Source organism: Anas acuta, chromosome 2 (assembly GCF_963932015.1).
Source record: "Anas acuta chromosome 2, bAnaAcu1.1, whole genome shotgun sequence".
Classification (NCBI taxonomy): Eukaryota; Metazoa; Chordata; class Aves; order Anseriformes; family Anatidae; genus Anas; species Anas acuta.
The window spans coordinates 59,819,537-59,834,565 of record NC_088980.1 but is presented as its reverse complement, the minus strand read 5'-3'; the positions used below and the strand labels follow the sequence as shown (position 1 = coordinate 59,834,565).

The 15,029-nt window shown below is 38.0% G+C and overlaps 1 protein-coding gene across 5 annotated transcripts in view; it reads left to right on the top strand.

Annotated features, from left to right (window-relative positions):
• The window catches only part of POU6F2 (POU class 6 homeobox 2), a 312,647-nt gene that overhangs the window by 281,889 nt on the left and 15,729 nt on the right, over window positions 1–15,029 (top strand). For all 5 annotated transcript variants that reach the window (XM_068674957.1, XM_068674958.1, XM_068674956.1 and 2 more), the window contains 2 exons: window positions 813–1,019; window positions 12,834–13,002. In XM_068674957.1, coding sequence (XP_068531058.1) covers window positions 813–1,019; window positions 12,834–13,002 — 376 coding nt within the window. The remainder of the gene's footprint in view (window positions 1–812; window positions 1,020–12,833; window positions 13,003–15,029) is intronic.

Genomic DNA, 15,029 nt, shown 5'->3' with positions numbered 1-15,029 from the left:
GTTTTATTGACAAGTTTCATTAGAAGTTTGTTTTAGATGCTGTCATACTTGTAAAGAGTCTTTGAGCAAAGTAACTTTCTTCAATCTAGCACCTTATTGACTGACAAGCTTTCTTACAGTATCTGTTTGACAACTCATCCTAATATTAGTTTTACAGGCACATTCACATTTTAGGAAATCACTATATTCTCAAATCTGAAATGTCACAAGTGTCTCTTTCTGCTAGTACTTGCCCCAGAAATGTTAGCTAAACTGTTTTATCTAACACCAGCTCTGCTGTTGTGTTGTTTTACTTAGTTGTCATCCAAAAGCAGTTGCATTTTTATGAACGTATCTTTATGGACTGTATTCTGAAAGGAACCAGTATCTCTTCCAACAGTAAATCACAGAAAATTACATAAGCACATCAGTTCACAGTTAAGAACACTGTAACATTGTAGAAAGCAAGACTTTCTATAGGACTGATATTTGCACCTACTTCATTCTATATCCAAATGAGAGGTCACAACAAAGCATCATCAAGGAGCCAGAGCATGGCCCAGCATTAGCTTAGTACACTCTCAAACACAGGAGACTTGTTGGAGGTTGCAGTTGACAGCATTAAAATGCATAGGTGATATATGACTTGACAAATGATTTTGTAAGCCTTCATCACCTCAGCAAAGGTGTACTTTTTGTACACTCAGCGGGTCATACCTCTCTCTCTGTGTTTATTTCACCTTAAGTTTAATTTAGCACAGGTAAAATGAGTGATTTTGTGTGGCAAGTTTGTGTCATTTTTTCATTTTCCATTTCTATGTTGCTTTCTCCAGATTATTGGAACAATCCCACTGATGCCTAATCCAGTCCCCTCCAGCCAGGCAGCAGGTGGAGCTCAGGGCCTTCAGGTGCAACCAATAACTCCACAGTTATTGACCAATGCCCAGGGTCAGATCATCGCTACTGTCATCGGCAACCAGATACTACCAGTGATCAATACCCAGGGAATAACGCTATCACCACTCAAACCAGGACAACAGGTATCCTCAATGATTATTGAAACATGCACAAAAATCTTCTAGTCCTTACAGACTCTCATGGTCTTTCAAAAAAATCCCACTTCTTTCTGTTTTTATTAACTAAAGATTAATTTGTTTGTATATAGTATATTATTGCATATTATATTTGTAATTACAATATAATCTTATAATCTTATATAATATATTTATAGGTTCATGTATTATTTAGTTACTCTTTTCTTATTCCTTTTTTAAATGTCAGTACAGTGTCAACAGAAATCCTCAACATAGAAAGCGCAGTAGGGATATGACTCCTATAAAGTTCAGTTCCTTGGTTGGTGATCACCCAGTAGCCTGGCTTTTGAAATGTTTTGGAACATGCAAAGGACTGAAGAAAAATACACATGTTTAGTAGTCCTCTTCACTGAAGAAAAGGATTTTTAGGGAAAAGAAAAGGAAAGGAAATAAAAAAATGGTACGGAAATTATTATTCAGTGTAAGTCACCAAATAGTTCACAGACTTCAGGATGGCTGTAGCAACTTCAGTGAGGTCTAAAAAGATTTCTTTACTTTTTGTAATACTTAAAAGTCAAATTCATTAGTTTTTCCTACATCTCTAGAGCAAAGAATTGTACCTTTTTCTCTGAAAAGGAGAAGATTGAGGTTGGAAAAAACATCAAATGTGATTACCAAAAAGGTAATACTTATATACTTATAAAAGTATCACTTACTAAAATATTCAACTTGGCATTCCTGTTGATGATACTGCTTTCTTGCTAGTCCTGCCTATATCTCCAACACCAGCTGGCAGTCTCTTGTATGTTTCTGAGAATACTAGGGCTCCTCCAAATCTGTTACTTTTTTTCCCCACTTTAGAGGTAGAGATCCAATGGATCTCTGAAATGATTTGTTTGTTTTGGAAATGTTTCACATCCAGATTGTTATATTATTTCTTTTTTCATCCTATGCTTTATAGCATCTAGCAAAGAAATTTTCAGAAACACTTGTCATTTATCTAACCCCATTTTCTTTAATGGGAGAAGACACTACTGGCAAGTGCCTTGACAATTGTTACATGTATGAGGTTTTAAACAAAGCAGGGTGGGTGGAAGGGCAGGTTCTGTGTTTCCAGCACTGGAAAGCCTGATATTGGAATAAGAAACTCAGCAGTTTTTGAGTCAGTCCCTTGAAGGGGGAACTTCTTTAATGGGGAGAAGCTCTCAAAAACCGTTACAATCCTGAGATCCCATTTGAAACTCACGAAATTTTGGATTACTGAGGAGGATAGTGGTCCTGTATTATTCTCTGAGACCTTAACAGCAGAGCACTACACCTTCAGAGTCGTGCAGCAAAGCAACGTCTTCCAGACAATGTCCAGCAGTGGGCAGAGAAGAGACAGAGTTGTAACCTTTCTCTGCACCACTGGTGGCACTGGGCTTACACAAAGGGAAAAACTGCCGCTGAAGGTTGCAGCTAGCTGATTGAGAGCAGGGGTTTAAGGCATAAATTCACTATTTAGCCATATCATGGTGTTTTGTGCTTGTTCACCCAATGTGCATGCTCTTGTGTTGCATTCTGAACAGGCTAACAGCTAGCACAGATGGATCAGTGGATCCATCCACTAGCTGAGGCAGGGGAAGTTTAGGCTTGACATCAGGAGGGGGTTCTTCACAGAGAGAGTGGTTGCACACTGGAACAGGCTCCCCAAGGAAGTGGTCACTGCACCGAGCCTGACTGAATTTAAGAAGAGATTGGACTGTGCACTTAGTCACATGGTCTGAACTTGGGTAGACCTGTGTGGTGTCAAGAGTTGGACTTGATGATCCTTAAGGGTCCCTTCCAACTCAGGATATTCTATGATTCTATGATTCTATGATCTCTGATTAGGTCCAAAAGTCAAATATGTGTCCCATATTGTGCTAGTCCATCCAGTAGTGCTATGCAAGTAGAAAACATTATTTTGCTAGAGTCAGTGTCCAGCCTTTGCTTCTCACACGGAGACCTAAGGTCCTAGAGGCTGCAGGAAAGACACCAAACCACCTTACCTGCAGCTGTCAGAATCTGATCTAGAAAGTATTTTTGATCAGGGGAAAAAAAAAAAAAAAGAAAAAAAAAAAAAAAAGTAATGCAAGTACTGTATGAAAAAAATACAATGCATTATCAGTTTTACATGTATAGGAGCCACAGAAAATTATTTCTGTGTGTTTGTGCTCCCTCTACTGGCTCTTCAGCTTTTAGTGAAGTAAGAAGAAATTTTGCCAACGATTTCAGTGGGAGCAGAAATGAATTATGAGTCAGATCCTTCATAGGAATAATGCTGATGGACAGTCAAAAGCTATTGAGATAGTACTGTACAGACTGCCATACCATTTGAAAAGTAAATGGAATTATACAAGCTATAAGGAGATCCTGAATTTATCTTACTGCCTGGATGAAAACCTACCCAAACTGTACTGTTTGACTAATGATAGCATAATTAGTCATAAGTTTCAAACCTTGCTTTCAGACAAACTGAGTGCTCAAACTCAGAGGACTCAGCAGGAATTCAAAATATTTTTGAAAATGGTGTCACACTACATTTGTTGTCTTGTAACTTGATGAAAGAAGCTTCAGAAGAGGGGGAAAAAAAAAAAAAAAGAAAAAAAAAAAAAAACAAGACAAGTTTAAGAAAAGTTTTGAGAATGTCAGAGAATAATTGAGGAAATAAATAATGTAGTAAAATGTTCCAGTTATAGACGATCCTAGCTTAACTTCAACTTGTCACTTTCTTGGAAACCAAGTACTGCAGGAGAAAGAGGTGATGAGGTGATTGCAAGTGATGATAGTAAGCTGCTGCTTGTTGGCTGAGTCATAATAATTGAACCTGTGTAGTCTGTATCAGTTGCTAAGTAATGCATGTTACTGCTTATTTTTTGCCTGAAGACTTACATGTCTCGTATATTGTTTTTAGTCAACTTTTCTTGGGTAGACTTTGTTCATTATATATTCAGACAACTTCTTCAAACTTGACAGACTAAAACCTCAATGTCTTCTCATGGAAATGAGTTCATAGATTACTTAGGTACAGTGTGAAGCAGTGTTTCTTCTTCTTTGTTGTAAACAGGTTGCTTTTCAATGTACACAGCCAAGTCCATTGTAATCCTATCTCTTGTTTTAAAGAATAAATAGATGTTCTTGATTTATGCTCTTTAAACTACCCACAGTAGAACCGTAGGTTGGAAAAGGCTTTTATGATCATCAAGTCCAACCATTAACCTAGCACTGCCAAGTCTACTACTAAGCCATGTCACAAAGCACCACATATTCGTGCCTTTTGAATACCTTTTTGAATACCTCCAGGGATGGTGACTCAACTACTTCCTTGGGTAGCCTGATCCAATACTTCACAACCCTCTCACTGAAAATTTTTTTCCTAATATCCAACCTAAGCCTCCTCTAGCTCTACAACTTCAGGTCATTTCCCTTTGTCTTATTTTTTGTTGCTTGGGAGAAGAGACTGACCCCCACCCCACTTCAAGTACTTGTAGAGTGCAATAAAGTCTCCCTGAGCCTCCTCTTCTCCAGACTATACAACCTCAGCTCCCTCAAACACTCCTCATAAGACTTATTCTTCAGACACTTCAACAGCTTTGTTACCCTTCTCTGGACATGCTCAAGCACCTCCATGTCCTTCTTGTAGTGAGGGGCCCAAAACTGAACACAGTTTTCAAGGTTTAGTCTCCCCAGAGCCAAGTACAGGGGGGCAATCACTTCCCTAGCCTTGCTGGCCACACTATTTCTGGTACAAGCCAGGATGCTGTCAGCTTTCTTGGCCACCTGAGCACACTGCTGGGGTATTCCTCTTTAAACTACCTTGAATAGTTGCAGCTTCAGTGCTTTCACTGTTTTCCAAGTTTTAACTAAACTAAGAAGCAGCATCTACACTAAGAATTCTCCTAAAAACTATAATGACTTTTTAAAGGGGGCAGCTGCTTTCACTCCTGTTGTGGTCTGTCCTTTTTATCTCTGTTCATAAACAAGTTCTGCTTTGGCTTTAATAGTTTTTACTGGCCATTTCTCAACCATTTCAATTTCCACAATAATCTCTCAGAGATTTTGTGATCAGAACTGAATGCCATGAAAACAGTGAGGATGCATCACTGATTTATATAATAACATTATAATATTTTCAACATTATTTTATGTCTTTATCTCAATACAGTCTATTATCCTGCTTTTTTTCTATCTCTGCTCATTGAGCAGGTTTTTCAATAAGTAGATGTATCCACAATGATAGATATTTGCCTCCCTGATCATTACCATGTGAGTCACTAAAATGGTTCCTTTTAATGTGAATCACTTTTGCATCTACTCTGTATTTCACCTGTCATATTGCTCCCTCAGTATGTTGTAAACAGGTTCTGTAAATTGTTCGTGGTATTCTATATTGACTTAAGAAATTCATGCATTTCTCCTGCTAATTCAACTTCACCATTGTTCACCATCTTTTCTTTCTGCTTGCAACCAGTCAACAAAATTTGTTATAAATCCTTTGATCTCCACTTGTAGTCTCCTTCCTTGAGAAACGATTGTTTATTCCTGAATTTTATGTTTCTTGCTTTTTTTAAGCCATCTATATCTCATTATATAAAAGTACCTTGCAACCTGAACTTCTACACTTCCTTCATGCCTTTCAGGACGGATTTTGTCACAATCCAGATCATATGGCTAAATGAACATTTTTTCCAAGAACAAATTATCTTGTTCTAACAATTTGTCAGTGTTGTCATTTGCTACTAGACTTGAAAACTTCATTTTAAGGAGTTCTTTTGTACTTTTAATAACACATATTTGCACCAACACGACTGACAGAAGATCTTGAACCAAAAATTGGAGTTTTAGGAGGGTCAGAAATAAAGGAAAGGATTCACCTTGCTTAACATTAGACATACAGCTGTTAGATACCTGGTGAAAGCTAGTTAACTAGATTCCTATAGAGGAACAGAGAGATAGGCATGTCCAGAAGGCAACTCACACTGCTGAAAAAAGAACCATTTGAGATAGATTGAATCTCTTACACATATCTAAAAGTATCAGTTGTCTCCATTAACTAGAGAGGGAGCTAAGATAGCTGTTTTAGGATAGAAAACTGATTCTTGCATGAGTGAAGTTAGGTAAGAAGAATCCAGCTGCCAGAAAACACTGGGATTCAAAACTACTCTCTTGCTTATAGATTCTTTAAACAGGTTTCCTAATAACTTGTGTTTTCATAACCATTTGCTTGCCTACAGCACACAGAAACACCTTCTGCATGTTATATAGTTCTCCAGTGTACCTCATCAAAAGGGTTCCCTTCTTGCTGTTGTCTGGCTTTTCCTTTCTACATACTAGATTCATTAAATCTGGCCTGTAGTCCCAGTTGTCCTCAGTCGTGTTTTATCTACACTGCCTGCCAGAACTTTTCATATTTCATTGTGTCTTACAGCACTACTAGCTTTGGGCTTCTGCCAACTCTAACACAATAAAACGAGCTCCTAGGCAAGATTTTCTTACATAGTCAGTTCCCAATCTTCATTGTCTTGAAGGTGCTGTCATGCTCCAGATTAGTTGTTGAAAAGACAGCTCTCAGATGAGTCTATGGTCATTCTTAGTACAGCTACTTTCCCAGTTCCATGCCAGACATTTTCTTTCTGCAGTCTCAACCTACCACATACGCTCCATCATCTCTTTATCACAACTCCATACAAACCCTTGTTTTCCTCTCTTCAGTTAAAATCTAACCAGCTCTCACTCTTTTTTTTTTCTCTGCTGTGCTCTTATTACTTTGCTGCTGTCCTGTTTTATGAGAACTGCACTCTTTTTTCTGTGTTTGAACATAGCCACTAAACTGTTTTGTCTCAATTCAACTTTTTTTTTCTTTTGCTTTTTATAATAGATGACTTTCACTGATGTGGATGACAATTTTTCTCACTTTTTCTCTTTTCCTCTATCATCAGCATTGCATCATGCCATTTTGTCCATTGATAGAATACCAGATTTCAATACTCAAGATTACAAGAATACCTGAGACTTCCTTGCATGAGCGTTTGGTTTGTAACATAGGTCTCTTCCTGACCAGTTTTCTTTATGGCATCTGCACTTGCAGGAATAGGATTTCTCAAAAAAAGACAATATAACTGCACCACACCTTTGGGAATAGGAAGATATTACTACACTACCCGTATCATTCTAAGGAACTGAGCCACATAGAAAGTAAAACACTTCACTGTAGGAACCTTGCTGTTACCTTTGAATTACACCCTTAGCCATACCTTTAAGTCTATTATTGTAACAGTGATATTATATCATTCCTGATGGGAGTCAGAAAGATGACCAATGCACCTGATCTGCATATAAGATATTCTACATACAACAAGATATATTCTACAGACAACCATCTGTGTTCTCCACATCATTTAGAGAGCCCAGAGCCCCGCAATTAGAGTGCATACTTTGATCCCACAGTAAGGCTTCAAATGGAAATCCTAGTCAGATGCTGCCAAAGTGCTTCCCCAGTTGTGTCCACACCACACCAGGACTTCTTTCCTTTTGTCTTCATTCAGAGTTGAGCATGTGCACAGCCTGTGTGGACCCAAAGAGCTTTCTTATGCTAGTTTCCAAATGTATCTATTCTGTCAGTCTAAGCAATGTGTATAGAGGTCCTTTATATTACATTATCCTATTCTAAGGGAGAAAATGCTCATTAAGCATCAAATAGTTTTCATATTCACATATTTACTTGAATTCAGTTGAGTAAGCTAAATTAGGGTGATGAGGTATGGTATTTGGGCCCCAATGGAAACATTCTGGCAGAACTGTTGTGAAAACAATTTAGCGTGAAGTGTGGGGATATGTGTAATAACTTCTTCTTTTAACTTGCTGGAAGATTTAAGAAAACCATCCCAGGAGTGGGAATATACTACATACATAACTTAAGAATAAAATTCAGCCATACAGACCTAATTCATTTTTCTTTACCATTATCAAACAATACCACCTTCACTGTTGACAGCAGAATGTAAAACTGATGTAAAGGAGATAAGAATCAGGCCCTCTGCATTTTCCAGCTTATTCTTATAAAGTATTATGCTGCATTTTATGTTTCTCATATTCATCCTATTCCTCTAGCTGTAGTGTGCATACATATATTCCTGCCAGATACCGATCAGTGTTGCATACAGTCATCATTCTCGGCATGTCTACTATATCCACCTACACAGAATGGCACTTACAGCAACTGCTTCTGTAATTTCTGTGCCTTCTTCTGTCTTTGGATGGAAAATGCACAACAGTCATAAATATAATTCATATCATATGTACGTGTCCAAAATTGGGAAAAGTCAGCTATTGCAAGTTTGAATTGATTCTGTCATCTGGAATCTAATTCATAATCTAATCGTCGCCTCTCCTTAAGGCTATTTTTGGAATGGAAATTATAGCAGATGAAAAGAGAGAGAGTATTTTAATGCAATTTCATGTCATAGATAACTATCATTGTTCTTTAAGCGGGACATTTACAGCTTAACTGTCACATCTGTAAAACAGGGGGTTTGCTGAAAATTATGTAGGGTGTTGAAGATAGAATCCTTCCTTAGTCCCTGATCAGGCTTTAAGGTGACTCTTCAGCTTTTCCAACCCCATTATTCCCTTTTCCCTCATAAGCATTGAGTTAGAAACCAACAATTGCTGTTGCACCTAAGGTCACTGTTCATCCAGACTTTACTCTCCATAGACCTTTTTGTCCAGCTAAAATTCTGACAATTTCATATATTCATCCAAAGATTCATAGAGGTTTAACAAAAGAAACTTCCAAGGTTCTTGGCATCCCAGTTATTTCACAAATGCATTTGCAAATGCAATGTGCAAAACTTGTCAAGAGAATCATTTTCCAGACTTAAGAAGCGTACTGCGCATTTGCTACATGGTGGTTGTATGCTTACTTTGTGAGTGCAAACTGGAGAATGTCCACTCATTTTGGTGCTTTCTGGAAACATTCATTTTACTGTGTCCATACTCAGCAGTTGAACTTTCAGGTACTATATGTGTATTGTGGCCTGGACATGTTTCATGTGCTATGTCTCTTACATGACCATGTATTTCTACCTGAGAAATACTGGTAGAAAATGACACAGAATCATAAAAAAATAAGGCTGGAAAGTTATAGTTCAAGAGATTATCCAGTCACCTCTGCTGTTCCCAGGTGGAGCAGCTTTTCCTGTATTTGTCTAACTTGCTGCTAAGTACCCTCATATGAACCTTGTCAGTTCCCCCAGTAATTTATGCCAGTGCTTCACTGCCATGTTAGAAAGCTTTTCCCACCATCTAATTTGAATCTTCCAGAGCGTTGCACTTCCTTTCTTTAGATTAAACATGACCAGTTCCTTCTAGGCATCTTCATAAGCTTCAGATAACTCCCAGACCTTTGGGAGTCCATTTTTTTTTCTCAAGTGTGGCATCCAGCTATGGACACAGTGCTGCCTTTACAGAGGCCATTCCAGTGATTAGTAGAAAAGAAGATTCTTCACATGCATTACAGACATCACTATTGCTCACACAGTTCACTATGGGAGTTGCCTTTTCTTCGCTTTTGCAACACCGCTGTTCTTGGTGGCACATTCAAACTGACATGATCATTATGAATTCTAATCCTATATTTCAGCCTACCAAAAGTCCCTCCCAGCATGGCATCAATGGATAAATTTAGTAAACATATCCTCTTCATCATCCAGGTCATTAGGAAACTACTGAATAGTCTTTCCTGTTTCTGCTTCTGTGAAGCACCATCCCTGCACACGTCTGTTTCAGCAGGTAGATAATCATCCTGTCAGGTCTGATTTCCAACTACTTTTGCCTTAATTCTGCAGCAGTTTCATCTAAACTATGTTTCCCTAGGTTATAAAGAATGTCACACAAGGGAGTGTCAAGAGACTTGTAAAGTCAAACCACCTGCTGCTTTTTCCCTGTCCACAAGGCCAATTACCCTGTCTTACAGGGAGATCAGATTGGTTTGACACAGTTTGTTTCTAACAATCCATGTTGTCTGTTACTACCTTGTTTTCTTTCAGGTGCTTGCAAATTGTTTGATTATTTTCTTCAGTACTTTTCCAGGGGTTGAAGTTTAGTTGACTGGACTATAATTTTGCAGATTTTCTTTTTAAAAATAGCCACCACATTTGTTCCTCCATCCTTGCAGATAAACACTAACATATCTAAGACTATTCCAGCCAGTGTGGAAGCATCTAACTCATCTAAATACAGTATTTTTCTTCCTTCACCTGGACAGAAATCTTCAGTTTTGCCAGAGAATCCCTTTGACAGCAGACCAGAGCCCAAATTCTCTTTTCCAGTCTGATTTCTAAAGGCTCCAGCCTGGAGTTCTGCATGTGTAATGGATGGGCCATCCTTTTCTGAAGCATTCAGAGGAGGCCAGCCTTTCCAGTAGGTTCCTTCCCTAAAAGAAGATAGTACAAAAGTAGACGTTCTGGGTTGGAAGTGCTCTATAGATAAAATCCAGTGCTTAGTGATTTTTTTTTCACAGATGCCCAATGCTTGCATGAGTCTGAAACCTGAAAGTCTTTCAATCGGTTTCTCAACTGTTATCCCTTTGATACAGTGCCAGTTTTCTCTTTTAAAACTTGTCAGAAAAGAAAAGCTCCTCAAGATAATAGAATGTTTTTACTTATGAATCCATAGAGAAGTCAGAATAGACTAAACTTGGACAGATAAATAATTTTCATTGTTATTAAAGGTTAACTCAAGGTTTCTGGCTTCATTTTGTGTTACAATGTTCAATGTGGTTAAAAAAAAAAAAAAAGAGTTGTTTTTTTTCCATTCTTAAGCAGACTCATAACAGGAATGTCATTAAAATTGTTAATATGTATTCCATTCATCTTGAATGTGATCAGATGCCTTTATCTACTGTGCCATACAATTTGTTGTCTACTTAGCATCAGTCATTTCTATGTGTTCTGAGAGCATATTGTATATAATTTTAGTATTACTAACGAATTCAGCTCCTTTTCTGAAGTCACTGATTCAGTTAAATATCAAAAGAGAAAACCTTACATTCCTTAGAATTCAAGAAATGATCTTAAATAACTGACTTTGAGCAAGGCTAAGCAGGCCTGTATCTTTCCCCCTTTCTGAGAATATAAATAATGGGTATCACTTAAAAGTGAAGCCTTTTAGTATGTTTTGTCAATCTTTTTTGATCAGTATCAAGGATTGATATAAAATAAAGGTACATTAAGTACCAGTCACCTGAGTGCCTCAAGACTATGTTACTGTTAGTAGGCTATGAAAGAGCTGTACTGGATGACTAGAGGCCAACATAAAACTGTAAGTCTGTCTGTCCTGGTTTTAGCTAAGATAGAGTTAATTTTCCTTCTAGAAGCTGTTATGGTGCTGTGTTTTGGATTTAGTATGAGAATAATGCTGATAACACCCTGATGTTTTAGTTGTTGCAGAGGAGTGCTTACAGTAAGCCAAGGACTTTCCAGCTTCTCGCTCTGTCCTGCCAGTGGGCAGGCTGGGGGTGCAGCAGGAGCTGGGAGGGGACAAACCCAGGACAGCTGACCCAAACTGGCCAAAGGGATGTCCCATACCGTATGATGTCATGCTGAACATATAATATGGTGGGGCTGGCCGGGGTAGAGGAGACCACTGCTTGGGGACAGGCTGGGCATTGGTCAGCAGGTGGTGAGCAATTGCATCGTATATCGCTTGTTTTGTACATCTTATTGCTATTACCATTATCATTATTATTATTATTATTTCTCTTCCTTTTCTGTCCTACTAAACTGTCTTTTTCTCAACCCATGAGCTTTTACTTTTTTTTTTTTTTTTTTTTTTTTTCTGATTCTCTCCCCCATCCCATTAGGAGTGGGGAATGAGCAAATGGCTGTGTGGTGCTGTGCTGCCAGCCAGGTTAAACTACATCACTATCATGTACCTTAATTCTGTACAGAGACTACCCTTTGAATTTGCTGGAAGTTTTATGTAAAAATCAGTAGCAGAGAATCTTAGTTTTCAATCCCATATGAAAGTTTATTTTAGGCTGAAGGGATTAATGGTTCTTTGTTTTCCTCTAGTGAAGGACCAAAGACTACAGTACTGTAAAATGTGTAAACAAACATTTCTAAAGCCAGATGCATATATCACAGCGTATCATTTGCATCTACAGAACTTGCTAGACTGTTTAGATATGTCTTACTTGACAAAGTCCTGATGCGAATGGGGTTCAGAAGTTTCACTGTGTGTTTTAAGAAAGGACAATTTATCATTTGAGAAGTAAGATTTCAACATTTTAGTTTGCTTGCTAGATCCAATGTCATACAACAAATTATTCCTCTCTGTAGGAAAGGGATCTCCCCCCACCTTATCTTCTCTTCCCCATTCCCACTCTTCTTGGCCCTGGTCCTGCAGTATGAAAGGATCCCTTTGAAACAATGCTGATTTATATGAGAATCCATGTAGGGAATAAAAGTCTGACTTCTTGAGTCAGAAAACAGGTAAGGACATGTATTTATTAAATCAGAATGCTGCTGGGAATGTCATAGATCTCTCATCATCCATTTCAAACAAGTATTTAGCTGCTAATTAGATTAAGTATCTGCTTAAACTGGGAAAAAATGGAAAGTCAGAATGCAAGGGAGTTCAAATCGTTCCTACTGTAACACTGTCATCTGAACCAAGTCTGTGGTATTTAATGTTCTTAGGGGATTTGTTCCCTGGAAATAGATGGGTGAGATGGTGCATTGAAAGTTTTCTATTACTGCTTCATTTTCTAAATACCTATTTTTACATTTTAACGTTTAGCTTCATCAGCCCTCCCAGACGCAAGTGGGACAAGCAGCCTCACAATCCAATCTCCTGCATTTGGCTCACAGTCAAGCATCTATGTCTCAAAGCCCAGTGCGTCAGGCTTCCTCTTCTTCCTCCTCATCCTCCTCCTCTTCAGCTTTGAGTGTTGGCCAATTAGTCAGCAGTAAGTATTGCTCCCTGTCTCTCCTTACTTCTCCCCCCTGTTTGTCCTCCTTACTATTGAGTTTCCTAATCTGCTTTCCTTCCTTTTTTTTTTTTTTTTTTCCATATATTAGATTGTATATTGCTAACTAGAGTGACTCTTACCAATAAGAACTCCTAAGTGCTGTGATGGATGGGGCTTAAGGTAAACATGCCTTGAGAAATTGCAAACAATGCTAAAAATGCTCATTAAAATGGCAGCAGCTGTTAATTGACTTTGTCAACACTGAGCAATTCTTAAAACTCAAATGTAGTTTATGTTTTTCTGAAATTAGAATTTTTTTGAATCAGTCAGTATAATTATATTGCTTAATATTTGGTGGGCAGAGTCTCTTACTTCTGCTTAAGTTGCTTTTTCTTTATTGTTTGTTTGCTTAGTTATTGTAGCAAACTGTTTTACAAAATGTAGCACTGCACAAATCTAGAACAAGAGACCTTTCTTGCCAGGAAAAGCTTGTACAATTTAAGCAACCAAGAACTGTAAGATGTGGGGGAGGAGAGAGCAGCATGCTGCAGTAAAATAACTGAGTTTCGCGGTTGGGATTGTAACAGCTAACTTCCTGGCCAGCTCTTTCTTCTAAGTCACACATTTCAGAGCCTTCACTGTTACCTAATTAGCATTAACTTTGGTCTTCACATAGCAAGAACAATAGGCTGGAAGTATGCATAAGAAGTATTAACAGTTTTTGCACATCTGCAAAAATCTAACTGTATTGGATGGCCTTGTTCAAAGATACACTGTGTGCATACTTCGAGTAAACAGTGTAGCTCACATCGTATTGGTAATGGAAAATATATGACTGATGCTAGCTTGTGGAGGGCTTGGAAAAGATGTTTTGTTTAAAAAAAAAAAAAAATCTTGATTGGATTACTTCAGAGATTGTTTACACGGGAAAATTACTAGCAGAGCAATAGTAGTAAAATTATGCTAGTATAATTCCCAATGTGAATACTTCTATTCAGAAATAAACACAACTACATGGGTAGCTGTAAGTACATAAAATGTATAGATATAGATATAATTACAGTGAAATATACTGCTATTGTTCTGTCAGTAAATTTTCTCATGTAGACAAGCTTCTGGAAAGAAGTTGAATAAGATGCTTCACATTAAAAATTCATAGTTACCCTTTACCTATCTGGGAAAATTGACTAAAATAGCTGGTGAAGAATAAGTTTCTTCTCAATTGCTGGTCCAGAATAGCTTGCCTTGCAGACACTGTTATAAAAAAATATATTCTACAATAACTGTTGAGGGGTACTCTACCCCAAAAAGTTATTCCAGTGAATTTCCCCATGTGGATTAGCACTCCACACAATAAAAGCAACCTGGAAGAAGACCTTTTAACTTTACAAGCTAAATCACTTGAAGTTTAGGAGATGCCAGGAAAAGAGTACTTAGTACAACTGTATCTAACTCCCCTTATAACATGTATTTTGTAATAACCATATGTGTTGTGATTAAAATCACAGAATCACTATTTTTTTTCCTCATCCTTCATTCTTTGCATCATTGTTCAAGGGAGGAGTCATGTAATATGGGAGGACACTGTCCCAGGGTTTGTTCCCTACCTGGTTCACTAAACTGTTGCCCAGTTTGTGTGACATCTGAGGTAGGGACTTGTAGAAGGGTGAGGGTTGGTCTTGATTCTGGCAGCAGAGAGCTGTGGAGCTGCAGCTCTGTCTGCAACATAATTACGGTGCAATGGCAGACAAGTCACATACAACAGATTTTTCACAAGTGTTGCCTCAATATCCAGCTTGAGACTCTGGACTTTAATTTACAGAAGAACGTAGCACTCACAATTCAAAGTGCACTTTTACTGTGGAACTGTATAAAGCACCATTTAAAGCCACAGTCTAAAAAATCATCTTCTACTTGACCTTGACTGGGTAGCCAAAAATGCCTTTGCCTTAATATCTGTCCACTCGTCTGTGAATGAGAAGGGGAAGACCCTCATCTTATAGAAACACAAGAAAATAAATTAA